The sequence below is a fragment of the Neophocaena asiaeorientalis genome, unplaced genomic scaffold (assembly GCF_003031525.2).
Source record: "Neophocaena asiaeorientalis asiaeorientalis breed wild unplaced genomic scaffold, Neophocaena_asiaeorientalis_V1.1 scaffold30, whole genome shotgun sequence".
In the NCBI taxonomy this organism is placed as follows: Eukaryota; Metazoa; Chordata; class Mammalia; order Artiodactyla; family Phocoenidae; genus Neophocaena; species Neophocaena asiaeorientalis.
Genome location: NW_020174923.1, coordinates 10,932,549 through 10,950,577, shown reverse-complemented (window position 1 = coordinate 10,950,577; position 18,029 = coordinate 10,932,549). Strand labels below are relative to the sequence as shown.

Below are 18,029 nucleotides of genomic sequence, written 5' to 3'. Positions count from 1 at the left end.
AGGTTACAGGAAATGCGGCCCAGGGACAGTTCCAAAGCCCAGCGGTCAAAGCCAGGCCCCCAACTTCTGGGTCAGCCCCCACACCGCTACTCCCAGAGAGGCCCCGGGAGAGCTGAAGTACCTCCGACTTGGCTCATTTCTCCCGGAACCCAGGAGAGCGCTAGGCCAGTGAGCCCACCCACGGGAAGGCAACAGAGTAGGAGTCAGGGACAGTACCAGCAACAAAGAAGGGCTTTGCAGCAAGCACCTGTTCAGAGAATTTCCCACAGTAGTGCCTGTTAAACCCAGCAGTTTCCCTCACAGACCACATAATACGGAAATAAAGCATTTCATCTTCAGAGCACCTTACTAGAAAGAAGGGAACAGTAATGACCTCACCTTCCCAGTCTGATTTGGTAGATTCAGAACTGTTTTTACAAGAATACTCATTCTGAATGAAATGAATTTGATGTCAGGAAAAAATGTGTGAGCTATTACTGAAGCCCTAATACTTGCCATGATGGCCTGCAAGAATCAATTCATTTTCTGTAGTGTTCACAAACACTGATTTATGGGAAGTGTGCCATAAAGTCTAGTTTTTGATAAACTATAACATTTACCAGAACCTCACATAAACACACTCAGGTAGAGCATGGATCTTAGGAGAGCTCCCATCTTACTCCAGAGAGGGGCCACGGTGGGTGCAAAGGGTTTTTAAAAAAGAAAGCTAAGCCTGCCCAGTTTGGAGCTCCTCTTAGGATGGTGGTCAGCTGAACTTGTGCCCCTTATCAACTGATGAAAGCTGCAGGCACAGCTCACTGTCTCGACAGGGGCAAATCTGTTCTTTTTCTTCCAAATAGTCAACCACATGCAACATCTGCACCACCACACAGGAGGGGACAGGGCTCCTTAGCAGCTGTGCAGTAAGGAGCACATGAGCAGAAACACACAGCCACACAGGCTGCCCCTCGAAACACTGGGCTCAGCTATGCATCACACAGTCCTCCTGCTTCATAAATATGATCACATTTAATCTTTGCAACACCACCACGAGGTAGGTAGTCTTAGACCCACTTTACAAATCAAAACACTAAGATCTAGACCAAGAACAGACAGAAAAGAAACCAGCTTGGACCAAGGTCATTCTGACACCAAAGTCCATTCTCTTAGATAAAACCTCAGCTGCCTGTTCAATTTTTAGAAAAAGTCCATCATGAGTTTCTGAGTCTTGGGACTTCCCTGGCGGTGCAGTGGTCAAGAACCCGCCTGCCAACACAGGGGACACGGGTTCAAGCCCTGGTCCGGGAAGATCCCACATGCCGCGGAGCAACTAAGCCCGGGCGCCACAACTACTGAGCCCGTGTGCCACACCTACTGAAGCCTGCACACCGCAACGAAGAGTAGCCCCCACTCGCTGCAACTAGAGGAAGCCCAGGCGCAGCAATGAAGACCCAACGCCGCCAATAAATAAACAAATAAATGAATAAAAATTAAAAAAAAAAAAAGATTTTCTGAGTCTTCATAAGGAGGGACTTTGAGCCAATGAGAAATCTCGCCCAAAGCTGCTCTGCAAATGGGGTGAGAAACAAGGTGGCAGCCCGGCTCCTCAGTCGTCAGACTAAGAGGCCTGGACTCCTGGCTCGGCTCCTCAGCAGCCCATGAATTCCATGGGGTTGGATGCCCCCTCTAAGTGGCCTCAGTTCACTCAGGTAACAACAGGTGCCTGCTAGGGGTGTTGTCAGGATTAAGTAGACTAAATCCATGTGAAAAAATGTTCACAAACTGTAAAGCAATAAAGTAGGAACATTATAGCTTCTGCCCACACTGCCTCCCCTCCCTGGGCCTCTTTCCACCACATTCCATCTCCCCCTCTGATGGTTCCTCTGCCTGGCAAACATTTGTTTGCTATTGCCCCCAATGCCAGCCACTTCTCTCCTCCCAAACCCCTGCTCTGTGACCACTGCCTCACTCTCCCCTCAACCCCCTGATGAAATTTCTGTTCCCAGAAATTCAGCTTCCACAGAATTTTCTATTCAACCAAGACATCACTCACAAAAGTCATCAAGGGCCCTGGCTCCGTCATGCAACAAATATTTATGAAGTCTGTGCTACGTCACAGACACTCCCTGGTACACACATACTCATTTGCTTTTCTCCAGAAGCACACCTATCTCTGACTTCACCTTATGTTACTAACCTCTTGGTTCCAGATTTACAACAACAACAAAAGACAGAAAAAACAAAACAGATTAGACCTGAAGACATCACTACAAATGCATGTTTTGCTTAATACAGATAGAGATGGTTACATATAGAAATGTTTACAGATGTGTATATATACAAAGGGGTCAGTATATGCACATATATCTCCTTGCTCTGTCACCTGAGAGGACCTAAAAGTAGTGACACCCCAGTAGCAATGAGCACACCCAGCACCCAGATCTTGGTCTCTAACACCATTCTCCAATAACAGGAACCAGAGGTCCTTGGAGAAACACCTGATTTTAGAACTGAGGCAGGAAATGTACAAGATGATCCCAGAGCATCCTGTGCTCCAGAAAGTAAACAGCCAGAAAGTAAATAGCTGCTTTTAAAAAAAAGTCCACAATAGTGGGGCTTTGTCAAAGTAGCACAGGAGCCAACTGAAAGCGCTCCCACTGGCCAAAGATGGAGCAACAAAGTAAAGTAGTAGTGGATTATAACCCAAAGGACAAAATAAATATCCATGAGTCCATAGTGATATAAGTAAATGATTGAACAGATTAATAAATGCAGAAGAATAGATAAATCTCCCATACAGAAAAATTCCAATTAATATATGCAGATACTCTGACCTTAGGGAGATGGAGCACAACCCTCCTCTCCTTAAGTGTGGGCTGGGCACAGTAAATTCCTTCCAAAGAGAACAAGATGGGGCGAGGGGATATCAAGTGGAGACATCTGACAAACAGGACCTCAGCCAGGTAATCAAAGTCACATCAACAGTGATTAAGTTGTGTTGAGAGCATGGACCTTTGATGTGATGTGATACGAAGGGCACTTTCCCTCTGTGATATTCCTCCCCAAAACCTATAATCCCAGCTTTATCATAAGAAAAAAACATTAAACAAATTTCAACAGAGGGACAGTCTATAAAATCCCTGACCAGTACTGCTCAAAATTATCAAGGTCGGGCTTCCCTGGTGGCGCAGTGGTTGAGAGTCCGCCTGCCGATGCAGGGGACACGGGTTCGTGCCCCGGTCCGGGAAGAGCCCACATGCCGCGGAGCGGCTGGGTCCGTGAACCATGGCCGCTGAGCCTGCGCGTCCGGAGCCTGTGCTCCACAACGGGAGAGGCCACAACAGTGAGAGGCCCGCATACTGCAAAAAAAAAAAATTATCAAGGTCATCCAAAACTAAGAAAGTCTGAGAGACTGTCACAAGCCAAGAGGAGCCTGAGGATACATGACAACTAAATGTAATGTGGCATCCTGGATGGGATCCTGGAGCAGGAAAAAGATAATAGGTAAATACTTAGGAAATCCAAATAAAGTATGGATAGACTTTGGTTGATAATAATGTATCAATATTGATTCATTAGTTATGACAAGTGTACAATCCTAATGCAAGATGTTAACAACAGGGGAAACTGGGTACAAAGTATACAGGAACTCTATCTTCTCAATTTTAATAAAATTCTAAAACTATGGACAAAAAAAGAGAAAGTCCATTTCCCCTCTGCCACAAAAAACCACCACACAGTTTTTCTTTCTCCCAATTATTCACCAAATCCCATGATTCTCTCCTTATGTCTCTCAGAATGTTACTACTCCACTTTACACCCCCACCCCTACTCAAAAACCTTCAAAGATCTTGTTGCTTTCCAAATAAATGTCATTTCCTCATGCTACCATTCAGGCCTTTAAAAGATGTGGAGCAGACCACCTCCTGCCTCTGGAACCTGAGGCTTCCTCTCACTCTGGGCAAACCCTTCCCTCCCAACTCCAAGCTATCCTCTCAACTCCACTTGCCAAAATCCTACTCTGTCCTTCAAATGCTTTCTTGCTTCCAGAGCTTCCCTGACACCCACCTACATTTAACACCAGGTATGTGAGCCCCCCTGAGGCCCACGCTTCTGCAGTATCTCACCTGAGCACTAGTCCTCACCACCAAACCTCCCGGGGATCCGTGCCCTCAGAGCAGAAGCTGGTCCTAACTGGACCAACTCTTGCTCACTGAAAAGCTTCAGACGCTTAGGTGTTCTGCCCACCTGTGTCCACCTAGAGAACGCCCAGTTAACCTTGGTAGGATGCTGCTGTCATCATCTCCCCGCACATCCATAACTGAAGGAGAAGGGCCAAGCCTTTCTACTGGGCACCCAAAGGGTCACACTGTGATTCCACTCCCCGCCCACCAGCACTGTGTCCCACTGTGTCCTCTCACCTAAACTGGAGGCCGTGTATACCCCACCCTAGAAGGTCTTTTCCTCTCCATTCCAGCCAGTGCAATCCTTCCTGTCTCTGTGCCCAGCTCAGGTCCTCCCTCCCTCCTCCAGAAGCCTTCCTCAGCCAGACCCCTCTCCTGGAATCCCTCACCAGCCATTGGCCACACCACTACTTCTCACTGGTATTAACACAGCCTTGAGCCACTAGTTAGATGTTTCAAGATGCTATCTGATCCACTAAGCTGGTCTGCAGGTGTACGGATTTCACAGTGCTCCTCAGGGTTCTGGACCAGATCCACTCCTTTCTCATTCCCACAGAGGAGCTGGTAGAGCAGAGGCTCTGGCTCAGGGGTCAGTAAACAGCGAGTGAGCAGGTGCTCCTGAGAAGCCAGCAGATCATGGTCTCCCAGGTTCGACCATTAACGCTCACGCTCTCAGAGAGGCGGATAACTTGGCACAATGGGGGCACAGGTGCCAGGGCCAGATGGCCAGGGTCCAAGTCCAGGCTCTGCGGCTCACTAGCCACGTGACCTCTGAAAAATCATCTAACCTCTCTTGCCTCAGTTTCCTCAATCACAAAGTGGCTGTAACAGTACCTGCTCCCAGGGCTGTTTGGAAATTAAAGGGATTGTCAACGTGGGCAGCCTGGACAAGCCAGACACACGGTAAGTACGACTTAAAACTAAGCTAGTAGTGCTACTATTTTCCCAGAGGCATAAAGATGTTAAGAGCTAGTGCCTGTGACAGTCTTGATGATGATCTAGTTCCTGAGCGTGGTGGGTGTTTTCTGAGTGCTTATTTTATTGTTATGCTTCAGATCTTACAAGGGTAAGGATGTCAAAAATAGATAATTCAAAATAATTCTTTAACGACACATACAGTATACTCCTGGTTGTGGGGAAGGGGGAAAGGGAAGACAGAGAAGTGGAAAATACACCAAAATATTAACAGTGGCATACAGGATTTTATATAATTTTTATTTTCGCTGTTGTGTTTTTCCATATTTTCTAAATATTCTACGATGACGTGTTATTTTTATAATCTGAAGGAAAACAGCAAGTTTTCAAGGAACTCAGTTACTCCAGTAAAAAAATGTTAAAATAGTTTTCAAGTACTAAGACCATTTTCAGCATAAAGTTTTATTTAAAGAACAAAAACTGGGACTTCCTTGGTGGTCCAGTGGTTAAGATTCCACACTCCTAATGCAGGGGGCCCAGGTTCGAGCCCTGGTCAAGGAACTAGATCCTGCATGCATGCTGCAACTAAGAGCCCACATGCCACAATGAAGATCCCACGAGCCGCAACTAAGACCTGGTGCAGCCAAATAAACAAATAAATATTTTTTAAAAAAACTCTTCAGGGAAAATATTCATGCCTGCTGGTCAAGTAAAAACTCACTTTCAGGAGAAGAGCTGTATGTATAAAGGAAAAGACTGAGAAGCAATTCTCTGGAACCAGGCCCTGAAGCCAGACCAGGGGTCTGATCTGGGCTCTGCCACCTACCAGGCCAGGTTGGCAACAGATGGGAAGAAACACAGTCTGCCCTTGAGGTCCTGTGGCCAGAGACTCAGGGAGACGACAGTGCCAAGCCAGCACACTCAGGAAGTCCACTACAGCAGACAGGAGGCACCTTGTGTCCCTGCAGTGCTTTCACCTCTGTAGAAACTAGTCCGGACCTAGGCCAGGGCTTAGAGGGAACGCAGAAAGAGGAAAAGCTTGATTTAACATTTTGACTGGGGTTTTATTTTGATACACCTTTAAACTGCTTGTCAGATCAACCTTTAAGGGTAAAAGAAATCACGCAAGAAAACACCAAACTGAACGGTATTCACTGTGCACAGCTCATCACCAATACCCTCAGGCTTGGGAACAAGGGGTGCGGCGGGGAGGGATGAAGACCAGATGCCAAGGGGACAGGAGGCTGGGAACCACTGAAGCAACACTTTCAACATTTCCGACCTAAACATTCTTTAAGAAAAACTTTCTCCCATTTCCACAGCCAGATACATGCTCTTTCCCTCCCAAATGCTGGTAGTGGCTCATTCCTCTCCCTTCTACATCCAGCCAGAACCAGCAAGACATTCTGTCACCTCCTGAAGCCAATCAATGGCCAAGTGCAATCAATCCTTGTTCCAGGGAGCGCTTGGGGCCACCCACGTCTCACTGGCACCTCCCTAGCTGGAGCTATGGCCAGCTCTTCCTCGCTCCCACCTCCCCCTCCTCAGGACGCTCCCGCCCCACTCCCCCTAGGAAAAGCTTGATTTAACATTTTGACTGGGGTTTTATTTTGATACACCTTTAAACTGCTTGTCAGATCATCCCTTAAGGGTAAAAGAAGTCACGCAAGAAAACACCAAACTGAACGGTATTCACTGTGCACAGCTCATCACCAATACCCTCAGGCTTGGGAACAAGGGGTGCGGCGGGGAGGGATGAAGACCAGATGCCAAGGGGACAGGAGGCTGGGAACCACTGAAGCAACACTTTCAACATTTCCGACCTAAACATTCTTTAAGAAAAACTTTCTCCCATTTCCACAGCCAGATACATGCTCTTTCCCTCCCAAATGCTGGTAGTGGCTCATTCCTCTCCCTTCTACATCCAGCCAGAACCAGCAAGACATTCTGTCACCTCCTGAAGCCAATCAATGGCCAAGTGCAATCAATCCTTGTTCCAGGGAGCGCTTGGGGCCACCCACGTCTCACTGGCACCTCCCTAGCTGGAGCTATGGCCAGCTCTTCCTCGCTCCCACCTCCCCCTCCTCAGGACGCTCCCGCCCCACTCCCCCTCCCTAACACACATTCACACACACACACACACACACACACAAACATATACATATGCACTCACACACCTACGCAACACATACACATAAACACACACACACAAACTAACTCGCCCTCCCCACCTGACTCTATAGCCCGAAGAATCTTACTAAAATGCAATCCTGATCACTTCACTACCCTGCTTTAAAACCTTCCTTAATTGTCCTTAAGACAAAACCCAAATTCCTAGGGCCTTACAAAGCTTGTCAGGACCTGCCCTGCTTGCCTCTCCACCATCATGGGTCTCCCGGCACTTCTCTCCAAACAATCTCTGCTCCACTTATTTGCTCAACAAATATTCACTGAGCACCTACCACCAGCCAGTCATTATGTTAGAAGCTGGGGATGTGGCTCGAACAAGACAAAGTCCCTGTCCTAGTCGGGGAAGCAAAACAAATGCATAAGCCGGTGTCACAGGGTGGACGTGCCAGCAGAAAATAAAGCAGGTGGGGCTGGAGCATGGCCCTGAGGAGGAAAGAGGGAAGCACTGTTCAAAGACCAGCTCTCTCCCCTCCCCACCTCTGCACACCTGGCTCCTCTGCCCTTCCTCCCACCCTCTTCCTTCCTTGCCCAGATCATTTCTAGTCTCTTTCAGGTACTGGCTCAGTGTGCCTGCCTTCCAGGAGGCCTTCTCACCACTCTGCACATAGCCACCACCACCCCAACCCATCTCCCCCAGAAAACTGGTAAACTCCTTAAAAGCAGGAGTTACGCACCAATGAATTGCCTGGCACATAGAGGCCCTCAATAAATATTAGCTGAATTACTGAATTCTTTAAATCAGTTTTTGTGACTTCACCACTCTTTCCCCTCACTACACCCCCACCTTTGACCTGCACACATTTTCATCTCCCCCGTTAGGGACCCCCTACTGCACACAGCTTAAGCAAATAGATGCCACCGAAATGTCCAGAAAGCAGAATTCCTTAAATCACTACCTTATTACTCAAGTGCAGATACATAATTACTGCATTGGGCTTTTACTTAACTTTGTATAAGGATGCCATTTTCTCTAATAAGATAAAATTCCTCAAGGGCCACGCCCACATCCTATACCTCCTGAGATCCCACACAATCCCAGGCTCAGTGCCATGTAGGTAAACGGTACAAAGTGCTCATAAGAACAATTATTTCCCCACAAAACACTGAGAAGCCTTGCAACTTGCTTTTAGATAGCATACACTAACAGTTAGGATCTGTGCATTTCACTGTATGTAAAGTCTGCCTCAAACAATAATGTAAATATTAACCTCTTAGTTAATAAGTGTGCTTCCTCAAGTGCTATGGGTTAGCAGTTCAGAAACTCCCCTCTGTGTATTCCAGCCAGCAAATGAATCAGTGAGGACAAAGAAGCCAGGTTCTCACTGCTGGGGAGTAAGTGACAAACCTGAAAAGGGGAACAGAGGAGACGGGCCTTGTAATCACCTCTGTGCATCACCGTACAATGCACAGCAGTAAGTAAGCAATAAATACAAACACGGATGTCTCCACCCTATCTCTCTGCCGAGGGGACCCGCAAACAGTGGCACACCAGCAGCAATGGGCACACCTAGTGCCAGGTCTTGCTTCTACATTCCATTCTCCACCAAAAGGAACTGGGGATCATTGGAGAAAAGGCTGATTCCAGGGTTGAGGCAGGGAAAATACAAGATAAGCCTGGAACATCTTACAGTGCCAAAACGCCAAGAAATGTTCAAAGCCTGGTATGTCAAAGGGCACTGACAACAACATGATGAGGCCTTGCTAAGCTAGAAAATAAATAATGACAGGGACGGGCCAAATGAACAACGGCAGCAAAGTTGGGACCAAGCAACATGATGCGATGCTCTGGAAAAAGCAAGCGACTTCAGTAGCATCCTCACCCAAAATGCATAACCTGCATCTGAGTACAAGGAAACATCAGGCAAACCCAACTTGAGGACAGTCCAGGAAATAACTGCCTGTATTCTTTTAAAATGTCAAGGTCAGTGAGTTCAGAGACAGAAAGTAGGATGGTGGTTACCAGGGGGTGGGGGAGGGGGAGGGAGAGTTAGTGTTTAATGAGGACAGAGTTTCAGTTTGGGCAGACAACAATGTTCTGGAGATGGACGGTGGTGATGGCTGCACGACAGTATGAATGTACTTAATAACTGTAGCCTTAAAAATGGCTTCAATGATAAACTTCATATTATGTATATTTTACGACAATAAAAAAATTGTCAAGGTCAAGAAATTCTAAGAAAGCCTGAGAAACTCCTTTAGATTAAAGGAGGCTACAAAGACCAGACTTCTAAGGCAGTTAAGTGAACCTGGATGGGGGGAGGGGCAAAAATGGCTCATAAAGGGGCAAACCACAACATTTTAATGTGAACTGTGGATTAATAATAGTATTATATCAGGAGTTCCCTGGCGGTCCAGTGATTAGGACTTGGCACTTTCACTGCTGTAGCCTCAGGTTCAATCCCTGGTAGGGGAACTAAGATCCCGCAAGCTGTGTGGCAAAAAAATATATATATATGGTATTATACCAATGGCAAATGTCCTGACTTTTACAACTGTCCTGTGTTTATGTAAGAGGATGTCCTTGTTCTTAGGAGAGATACACACAGTAAGGCATAAAGGAGCACAGTCTCCAACTTACTCTTCAATAGTTCAGGGGAAAGAATTACATATTCACATTTATAAATAGAGAAAAGTAAATGAGGCAAGATGTAAAAACGGGTAAATCTGGGTAAGAGTATATGGGAATTCATTACACTATTCTTGCAATTTTTCTGTAAGTCTGAAATTACATCAAAACTAAAAAATACAAAATAGTAGTAGTCAAGAACAGAAGACCCACCTGGAAAGCACACCGATGGTCAGTAAAATTAACACGTGTCACTGGCTGTCTCTCCTCAGCTGTCTCCCCTTCCGCTGTAAAGGCACAACCCTCTCTGCAGAGTTGGACGTACAGGGCAAGTTTAAGGTTCAAGAACATGATTAAAGCATTAACATATCATGCCATATATTTACTGGAATGGCCTTTTCTATGTATTTAACTAAACTTACTATTCCATTGTATATATGGGCCACATCTTCTTTATCCATTTGTCTGTCAATGGACATTTACGTTGGTTCCATGTCCTGGCTGTTGTAAATAATGCTGTTAAATTTTTTGTTCTAAAGAATGCCATTGGTAGTTTGATAGGGATTGCGCTGAATCTGTAGATTGCTTTGGGTAGTATAGTCATTTTCACAATATTGATTCTTCCAATCCAAGAACATGGTATACTTCTCCATCTGTTTATGTCATCTTTGATTTCTTTTATCAGTGTTTTATAGTTTTCTGAGTACAAGTCTTTCGATTCCTTAGGAAGGTTTATTCCAAGGTATTTTATTCTTTTTGTTACAATGGTAAATGGGATTGTTTCCTTAATTTCTCTTTCTGATTTTTCGTTGTTGGTGTATAGGAATGCCAGAGATTTCTGTGATGTCCCCTTTCTTTTAACTACACTAACAAGTCTCAAGCATTTGATAACAGGACACCTAACCACTCTTAAAGATTACTGAAGACTCCCAAAGAGCTTGTTATATGTTATATTTATCAATATTTTCCATATTAGAGGTTAAAACCAAATATATATATATATATTTCCTTATTAATTCACTTAAAAATTGTTATATTTTCAATAAAGATTTCTATGAAAAATAACTATATTTTCAAAAAAGTGTTAGACAAGCGACACTGTTTTTCGAAAATCTCCTTAATGTCTGCCTTAATAGAAGACAGCTGAACTCTCACATTCTGCATTCAATCTGTTGTGATATGTTGTTCTGGCTGAAGTATGTGAGAAAAATATGGACTGAAAAAGACACATAGTTTGCAAAGAGCAGGAGTAACAGTAGAGCAAAATAATTGGAAATATTCTTCTATGATATTACATCAAAACTCAGTAAGTGGTAGTTTCTTAAAGGTTTGCTACAATCTATCTGAATAGAATAGAAAATAGAAAATTTAATCTATCCAAAACCAAAGCAATAACTCTTCATACCCTATTATGTTAAAATCCATTGGCCTAACTTTGGATCTTTTACCCATGGATGATTTTATAATATCATGAATTGGTCATTTGGAAATATTGGTTCAGTGAATTATGCAGATGTTCCAAATGTTGACACATTTCATTCTACAATATAAAAAGATCATATTCATTAATATCACCATCATCTCATCAGAAACATCTTTAAGTACTGGGAAGCTGGGAAGCTCACAGTGGCAGATACAGGTTTTCCAAAACTCTAATTTTCACTTGAAAGCTCAAATTTTATCACTAGCAACAAATACTGTCAGTTGTTTTCCTTGAAGTGAAGCTCACTTGGTTCGTTTTCCAGAAAATGTCCGCCAGAACCCAAGCCTGACCGTGCAGGGCCAGCCTGCCAGCCTCCTCCAGGTGCAGCTTGTGTTTCAGGAAGGGTAGCAACTGGCGCAGCCGGCAACCACAGGTGCTCTTCCTCAGACAACCATGCCTCGTGCAAAGGATAAAAAAGGCGTGTATCAAAGAGCCAAGATTTAAGAAAACTAAACATTTTAATGCTTTATCAAGGGCATTCTGAAGTGAAACTGGGATTTTCTTTTTTACTGAGAGCATGTGGCAATGAAGAAAACAATAACCACCAGCACAGTCAGACGCCACCATCTTGATTCAAGCTCAGGCACCAGCAGTTTCACCCACCCACAATCAGCGCAACTGTCAACACGGGGAAAAGGCCAATAACTAACATCTTCTATTATTATGAAAACAGTGTCACCTCGGGGACCCGCGCAAGCACCGAGCACACGGTGAGAACAGCTAGGCTGCACCATCAGAATCGTTCTGTTGGTGGTTGACCACCACCCACCTCATCTTCTCCATACATTTTGTTTCAGCCTCCATGGCCTCTCAGCAGGATTTTTCCAGTGGAGACACTGAGATACAGTTTTGCCTGTCTGTTTTTACCTGGGCTGTGTTTCTCAGATTCTGCTTCCTCTGTTGGAGCCCTGTAACTATGTCTCTTCACGCAAGCCTTTTAATCAAGCCCCAGTTTCCTCATCAATCACACATAGATAACGATCTCTACTACTGAGCCTTAAAAGACATAATCTATGTGGAAGCCCTTGGTGAATGATTCATTTTTTTCAACAGTACATTTTTATTGAATCCCTATTGTGTGCCAAGCACTGTCCTCTATGCCAGCAGAAACAAGGTCCTTGTTTTATGATTAAAAAGCTCACTTCTGGGGGTCAGGGTATAAAGAAAAATATCAGAGACATAAAGAGTGATCATGAGCAACTGGGGAGCTGCTTAAGATGGGGTGATCAGGAAAGGAAGTGACCTAGGCGCTGGGTGCAAACTACAAGAAGGAGCCAAGTATGCAAAGGTCAGATAGAAGAGCATTCCAGGCCTTTCCATCCAAGAAGCAGAAAAGGCAGGCGGGGCCAGATCATGAAGCTTTGTGAACCAGGGTGGAGTTTGTGTTCTACTCCAAGCGGCCTGGTAAGTAATGGAATCTGATTTACACTTTAACAAGCTCCTTCTGACCAATACGTGAAGAATCGATTGTAGGACAAGAGTAGACATAGGGACACCAGTCAGGACACGATTCTAGCTATCCAGATGAAAGATGGTAGTTGCCTGGACTGGGCTCACATCAGTGGAGACAAAATGAGGTGGTCCGATATAAGATACAATTTGGAGGCAAAGTTGACAGGTTCTGCTGATGACACAGTACAATGAGGAGAGGAAGAAGAAATAATTACAGATAAATTCTAGATTTACAACTTGAACAACTGAGTGGGTGGTGATGACAGTGTGTTGTGATGGAGAAAACCAAGGCAAAGCAGACAATTAGGTACCTGAGACAAGAGTCATAGCATGTAGACGGCACATAAAACCATGAGACTAGATGAGATCAGCTAGCAAGGGGTATACAGAGAAAAGAGAAAGGGCTCCAAGATCAAGTTCTGGAACACTCTACGCTCAGCTGTCAACCAGCAAAGGAGTCTGAGGAGGAGCAGTTAGTGACCTCAAAGGAAGACCTGGAGTTTCAGGAAGACACAGAAGCAAGTGAGGAAAAAGCTGTGTGAATGAGAGAGTGGTCCACCCTGGAATGCTGCTGAGAAGTCGAAAAGATAAGGACAGAGAAGTGACATTTAGATTTAGCAACAAATGGTGACCTTGTGGAGGGCAGTCTGAGTGGCATGGAAGAGAGCCTAAATGGAGTAGATTGAGAGGATGCAAAGTGAGGAAACAGGAGTAAAGAAGGGTTATAAAGTATTACTATTTCCCCTTGCTCCAAAGACAACCTAAACATTTGACTATCCATATATCAGTTTAATATATCTACTCGGCTTCCTCCATGGTTTATTCAAATACAGCTACAAAGCAAGGTGACTAAGTCTAAAGACTGGTTTGGGAAATGGCTTCATCATTTTATAGCTACATCTCCTACATACAGGCAGGTATAGTGTCTCTGTCAATGGTTTTCTTTCAGAGCAATAGCTTTCAGCCTTCCCTGATTCCATCCCACATATGTAAGGTAAAGATCCATCTGAGATCAATTATCTCCACATGCCCCCTTTCCAGAAAAAATGAACTCTGTGATAACTATAAAGTATCACAGTAAAACATAAATGGCGGAGTTATATACAAATCTGTTTTAGCCATAGGTCTATGAATGATTCACTTTGAACTGTAATTCACATGTCTAGTTACCTGAAAATCACAAGTCAAAAATGCCAGTGAGGCATATACATATTTACTACACACAGAACTAACCAAACAACAAACTTGATAATTTGATAATAACAGTATTAAACTTACAGTAACTTAGTAATTAAAATGCAACAATAGTGGCATCTGAAAACCAGGAATGGTTCAATACCAGGACTGTGGGAATCCCAACCGAGAGTGGGCATGTGCTGTAGTTCTGTGAGGATGCCAAATGCCAAGAGGCAGAAAACTTGGAGTCATCACCCAACTTTGGTAAAGTTGTCAATTTTAGGAACCCTTAACAACTCCACTAAATAGGACAAAAGTAAGTAACTACTGATACATATACAATAAAAGTGTGTGCATTTGGGACTTCCCTGGTGGCACAGTGGTTAAGAATCTGCCTGCCAATGCAGGGGACACAGGTTCGAGCCCTGGTAGGGGAAGATCCCACATGCCGTGGAGCAACTAAGCCCGTGTGCCACAACTACTGAATCTGCGCTCTAGAGCCCGTGAGCCACAATTACTGAAGCCCGCGAGCCTACAGCTCGTGCTCCACAACAAGAGAAGCCACCACAATGAGAAGCCTGCGCACCGCAATGAAGAGTAGCCCCCACTCACCGCAACTAGAGAAAGCCTGCGCACAGCAACAAGGACCCAACACAGCCAAAAATAAATAAAGAACATAAATAAATTTATTTTTTTAAAAAAAGTATGTGGACTTGCATACGGATCACAGGAAAAAGCAATGACTGAGTCTGCGTTTAGGGCAGTCAATTGCCCACTGGAAGAAGTAGTCTACACAGGTCCTGGTACAGGACAACCGGGTCCACACCTGTTGCCTTACAATGATGCTGCATCATCAGACTGCTGGAGATCACCTCCAGCACAGGGAAACAGTCTGGCATCATGCCCATGTGCTCAAGATTCCTAGAATCTTGGAAGTCACATATGGGTAACCCACAGGCCAGAGCCAACCCCACAAATGGACTGCTTCGTGTTTTGTAATATCCAAATTAGTTCCAATATTTTAAAATTGGAAAACTTCACATTTAAAAAAATAAAAAAAGTTTTCTGGCTTCTCAAAGAAAAGAGAGAGAGAGGGAGACCTGGCCAGGACCAGCTGCCCCTTGAGCTGCAACCTGTGCTCTTCGGCGCCTCACTGATCTCAGCCTCCAGAAAGTCAGGCACGAGTCAAACCTCAGCTGCCATTTATCTATGAAGCTGTGCCATTATTCTCCTTCTATCTGGCCTGTTTCATTCATTTACGCTACCTTCCAACTCTCAGCATCATTTGGATCTGTACCCTTTATCCTAGCATAGTGTGCTGAAAAGGTCCCCTCAGGGTCTAACCAGGGGAAAGAGAATACAAGGATGTCCAGAGGCCAAGCTCTCACAAACTTAACTAAAAATGTTAGCTGCTGATCTTCTATAAACAACTTGCGAAGGTCGGACACAGCAAACTTTCTCCCCTGGATCTTTCTAAGTCAAAATCTCAGTAATTACTCAGACTCCCAGAACTTTTCTTCCTCTTAATAACCTATGAAGAGCTTATCAGGGAATGTTAATCATTCACCAATTGTTGTAATTAAAAGGTCAAAAATAAATCCATCAATCAGTTTTGAACAGTTTAAGCATGGGTTTAGAGTAGCAAAGGGAACCACATTTCAAAAGAAAAGAAAAAAAAAAGCCCTCCAAATAGAATGGGGAAAAAAAAAAGATTACAGTTACTTTTAAAATAAGTCTCTTCATATACGCATAGGAACCACAAAAGCTTTAAACCATATAATTAGTACTAAAGATGTCCGTAAGACAGACTTTATACAATCTCTTCCAATGACCATTTCTTTTTAGTCCCTAAACTACTTTTGTATGAAACAAATTTTCCTAATAACAACTGAAGCACAAGTTACTAGTGACTGACTAGCTAGAATTACCACAAGGGTAATCCTATATACGTTCAACATCATACACTAAAATCAACAATCTTATATAAACATATCCATAAGCCCAGAGCAAGCACACTGCATTACACCACCAACTACCCCTCTTAGGCTAAAATGTTCAAATCAATAAAGACAGTCTTGAAGTAGAAAACAAAGCACAAAAAAAAAAACCAAAACAAATTATAAGCGTGTATGGGTGAGACGGTCCCACCCTTTTGCTCTGGAGGCCAGGAAATAGATGGTGGTTGATTAAGGACAGTTTAACAAAATTGACTGTTTTCTTTCCTACTAACTTCTTAAGTCACTATCCACGCTCCAACACCACGAGGATCCCCTACCAGACCCAAGTTCCAACCCATCATACTCTACTATTAGAGAAATTGTCTCCACCTAACAGTATCGCGACACCACATAAAAGTATGAAAGTCTTGATTCAAGACAAACTGCTTAGAAGTCTATGATGAAGTTCACTATAACTTTAAAATAACTTCGCATTAATTTGTTACTAGCTGAGCATTTGCCAGTAATCTCGTTTCCTAGCATACTATATTAGACTTCTGCACTCCACCTAGCTTGGACCAAAAAAGTAAACTAGCCACTAAGTAGACTAACCACGGTGGGACAAATATTATATCCCAAGTTGTCTTTCCTCTAAGTGTTAACAGTACAAAGTTTAACAGTACAAAGTATATCAAAGAGCTTATAAATAGTTGCAATGCTGTATTTTCTAACTTGCTTAACTTCCATTGTCTGAATTAGAACTTATTTTGAATCTAATTAACACTACCCAGTGAATAACTACTAACCAAAACAGACTTTTCCATTTACAATTAAAAAAATGGAGTCTGAAATGGTTTGTGCTTTTTGCTTGACTGGTAACATGTGGCTGAGAAAAAATATCGCTGCTCTCCCAAGGACATATTTCTGGCTCTGAACTTGTAAAAGCTATCAAGGTCTAAGAGACGCAGGCTCAATCCACTTACCCGATCCTTCATCCTCCAGCTCTGAGCTAAAGATTTGGAGCCTTCAATTTTCTCACAGTGCCTCTTTTTCATGAAAGCCAAAGGCAGGTTCCAGTCAGTAAGATCAGCCTCATCTTCCTCCCCGAGTCCCAGGAGAGGCGACTGCAGCATCTCGGATTCCATCAGCGGGGGAGGGGGTGGGGGAGTCCTGGGCAGCAAGCGCTCGAGAACCTCCAGCCTTAAAAACTAGTGTGTACCAGAATTGGTGAAATAAAAAACAGAGAAGGGCAAAGTAGAAAAAGAAATGGATGGAGAGTGTGCGGAGATCTTCGCTGAGGCAAGAAGTCTGAGATCCTTCTCGCTAACTCTGCGCGAGAAGTCAGAAGGGGTGGGAAGAGCGGTGGGAAATGAGGGAACCCAAGGAGCTCCTCACAGACACACACGCCCCCAGATCCCAAGTCACCGGCTGCTTCTGAGGCTGTCCGCTCCCGGAGGGGCTGCAAGCGGAGCTGTCAAAGGCGTGCGAGATTCCAGGCCTCACGATGACCCTGCTCTCGGCCTCCAACGCCTCAGCCGATCCGAGGACAGGCAGGCCGCCCGCTCTTGGTGCCGGTTTACCGACTGGGCTGAGGTCTTCGGCCGAGGGGAAGAGGTTCAGAGCGCCTCGGGTCTCCTACAGCCACTTTCAGCCCTGCGGATCTCGCACTCGCCGGAGGTGCTGCAACCAGAGCCAGGACGGGCCCATCGTGCTTGCCCGCAGCCGGCTCCTCAGCCCCGGGTCCGCGCGGCCTGGCCGGTCCTGGCCTCCGGCCCCGTGGCTCTCTCCTGCCTGAGAACGAGTCCTGAGAAACAGGCGACACGGAGCCGCGGAGAAAACGCGTAATGTGGGCTTACTGGGTTTGGGGAGTTTTGCCCTCCGGTTTGAAGCTACAGTGAAACTCCTCTCATCAGCACATCAAGGAGGACGCCATATTGCCAAGACCCAGAATGCAGCGCGATCTACGGCGTGGCTAATGAACCAAACTTCCTCAGAGTGTCCTGGCCATGCTTCCCAGGAGACAGTGAGAGGCGTCCCTGCCTCCCCGTTACCATCGTTACCACAATTAAGCTTTCTAGAGTTTATGGCAATTGGTATAATAGATGCGTCATATCAAAGTCAGTCCTATAAATGAAACTGTGTTATTT

General features: G+C 44.8%; 1 protein-coding gene and 1 non-coding gene across 3 annotated transcripts in view; one reads left to right on the top strand and one right to left on the bottom strand.

Annotated features, from left to right (window-relative positions):
- The window catches only part of RPTOR (regulatory associated protein of MTOR complex 1), a 337,424-nt gene extending 319,635 nt beyond the window's left edge, over window positions 1-17,789 (bottom strand). Inside the window, exon 1 of one of the 2 annotated variants that reach the window (XM_024760891.1) lies at window positions 16,866-17,789. In XM_024760891.1, coding sequence (XP_024616659.1) covers window positions 16,866-17,027 — 162 coding nt within the window. In that variant the 5' untranslated portion in view covers window positions 17,028-17,789. The remainder of the gene's footprint in view (window positions 1-16,865) is intronic. The other variant, XM_024760890.1, reaches the window with a different exon arrangement.
- Window positions 5,567-5,639, top strand: TRNAR-CCU (transfer RNA arginine (anticodon CCU)). The gene has a single exon. It is a non-coding gene; the product is annotated as a tRNA-Arg (tRNA).
- Window positions 17,790-18,029: the final 240 nt, after the last annotated feature.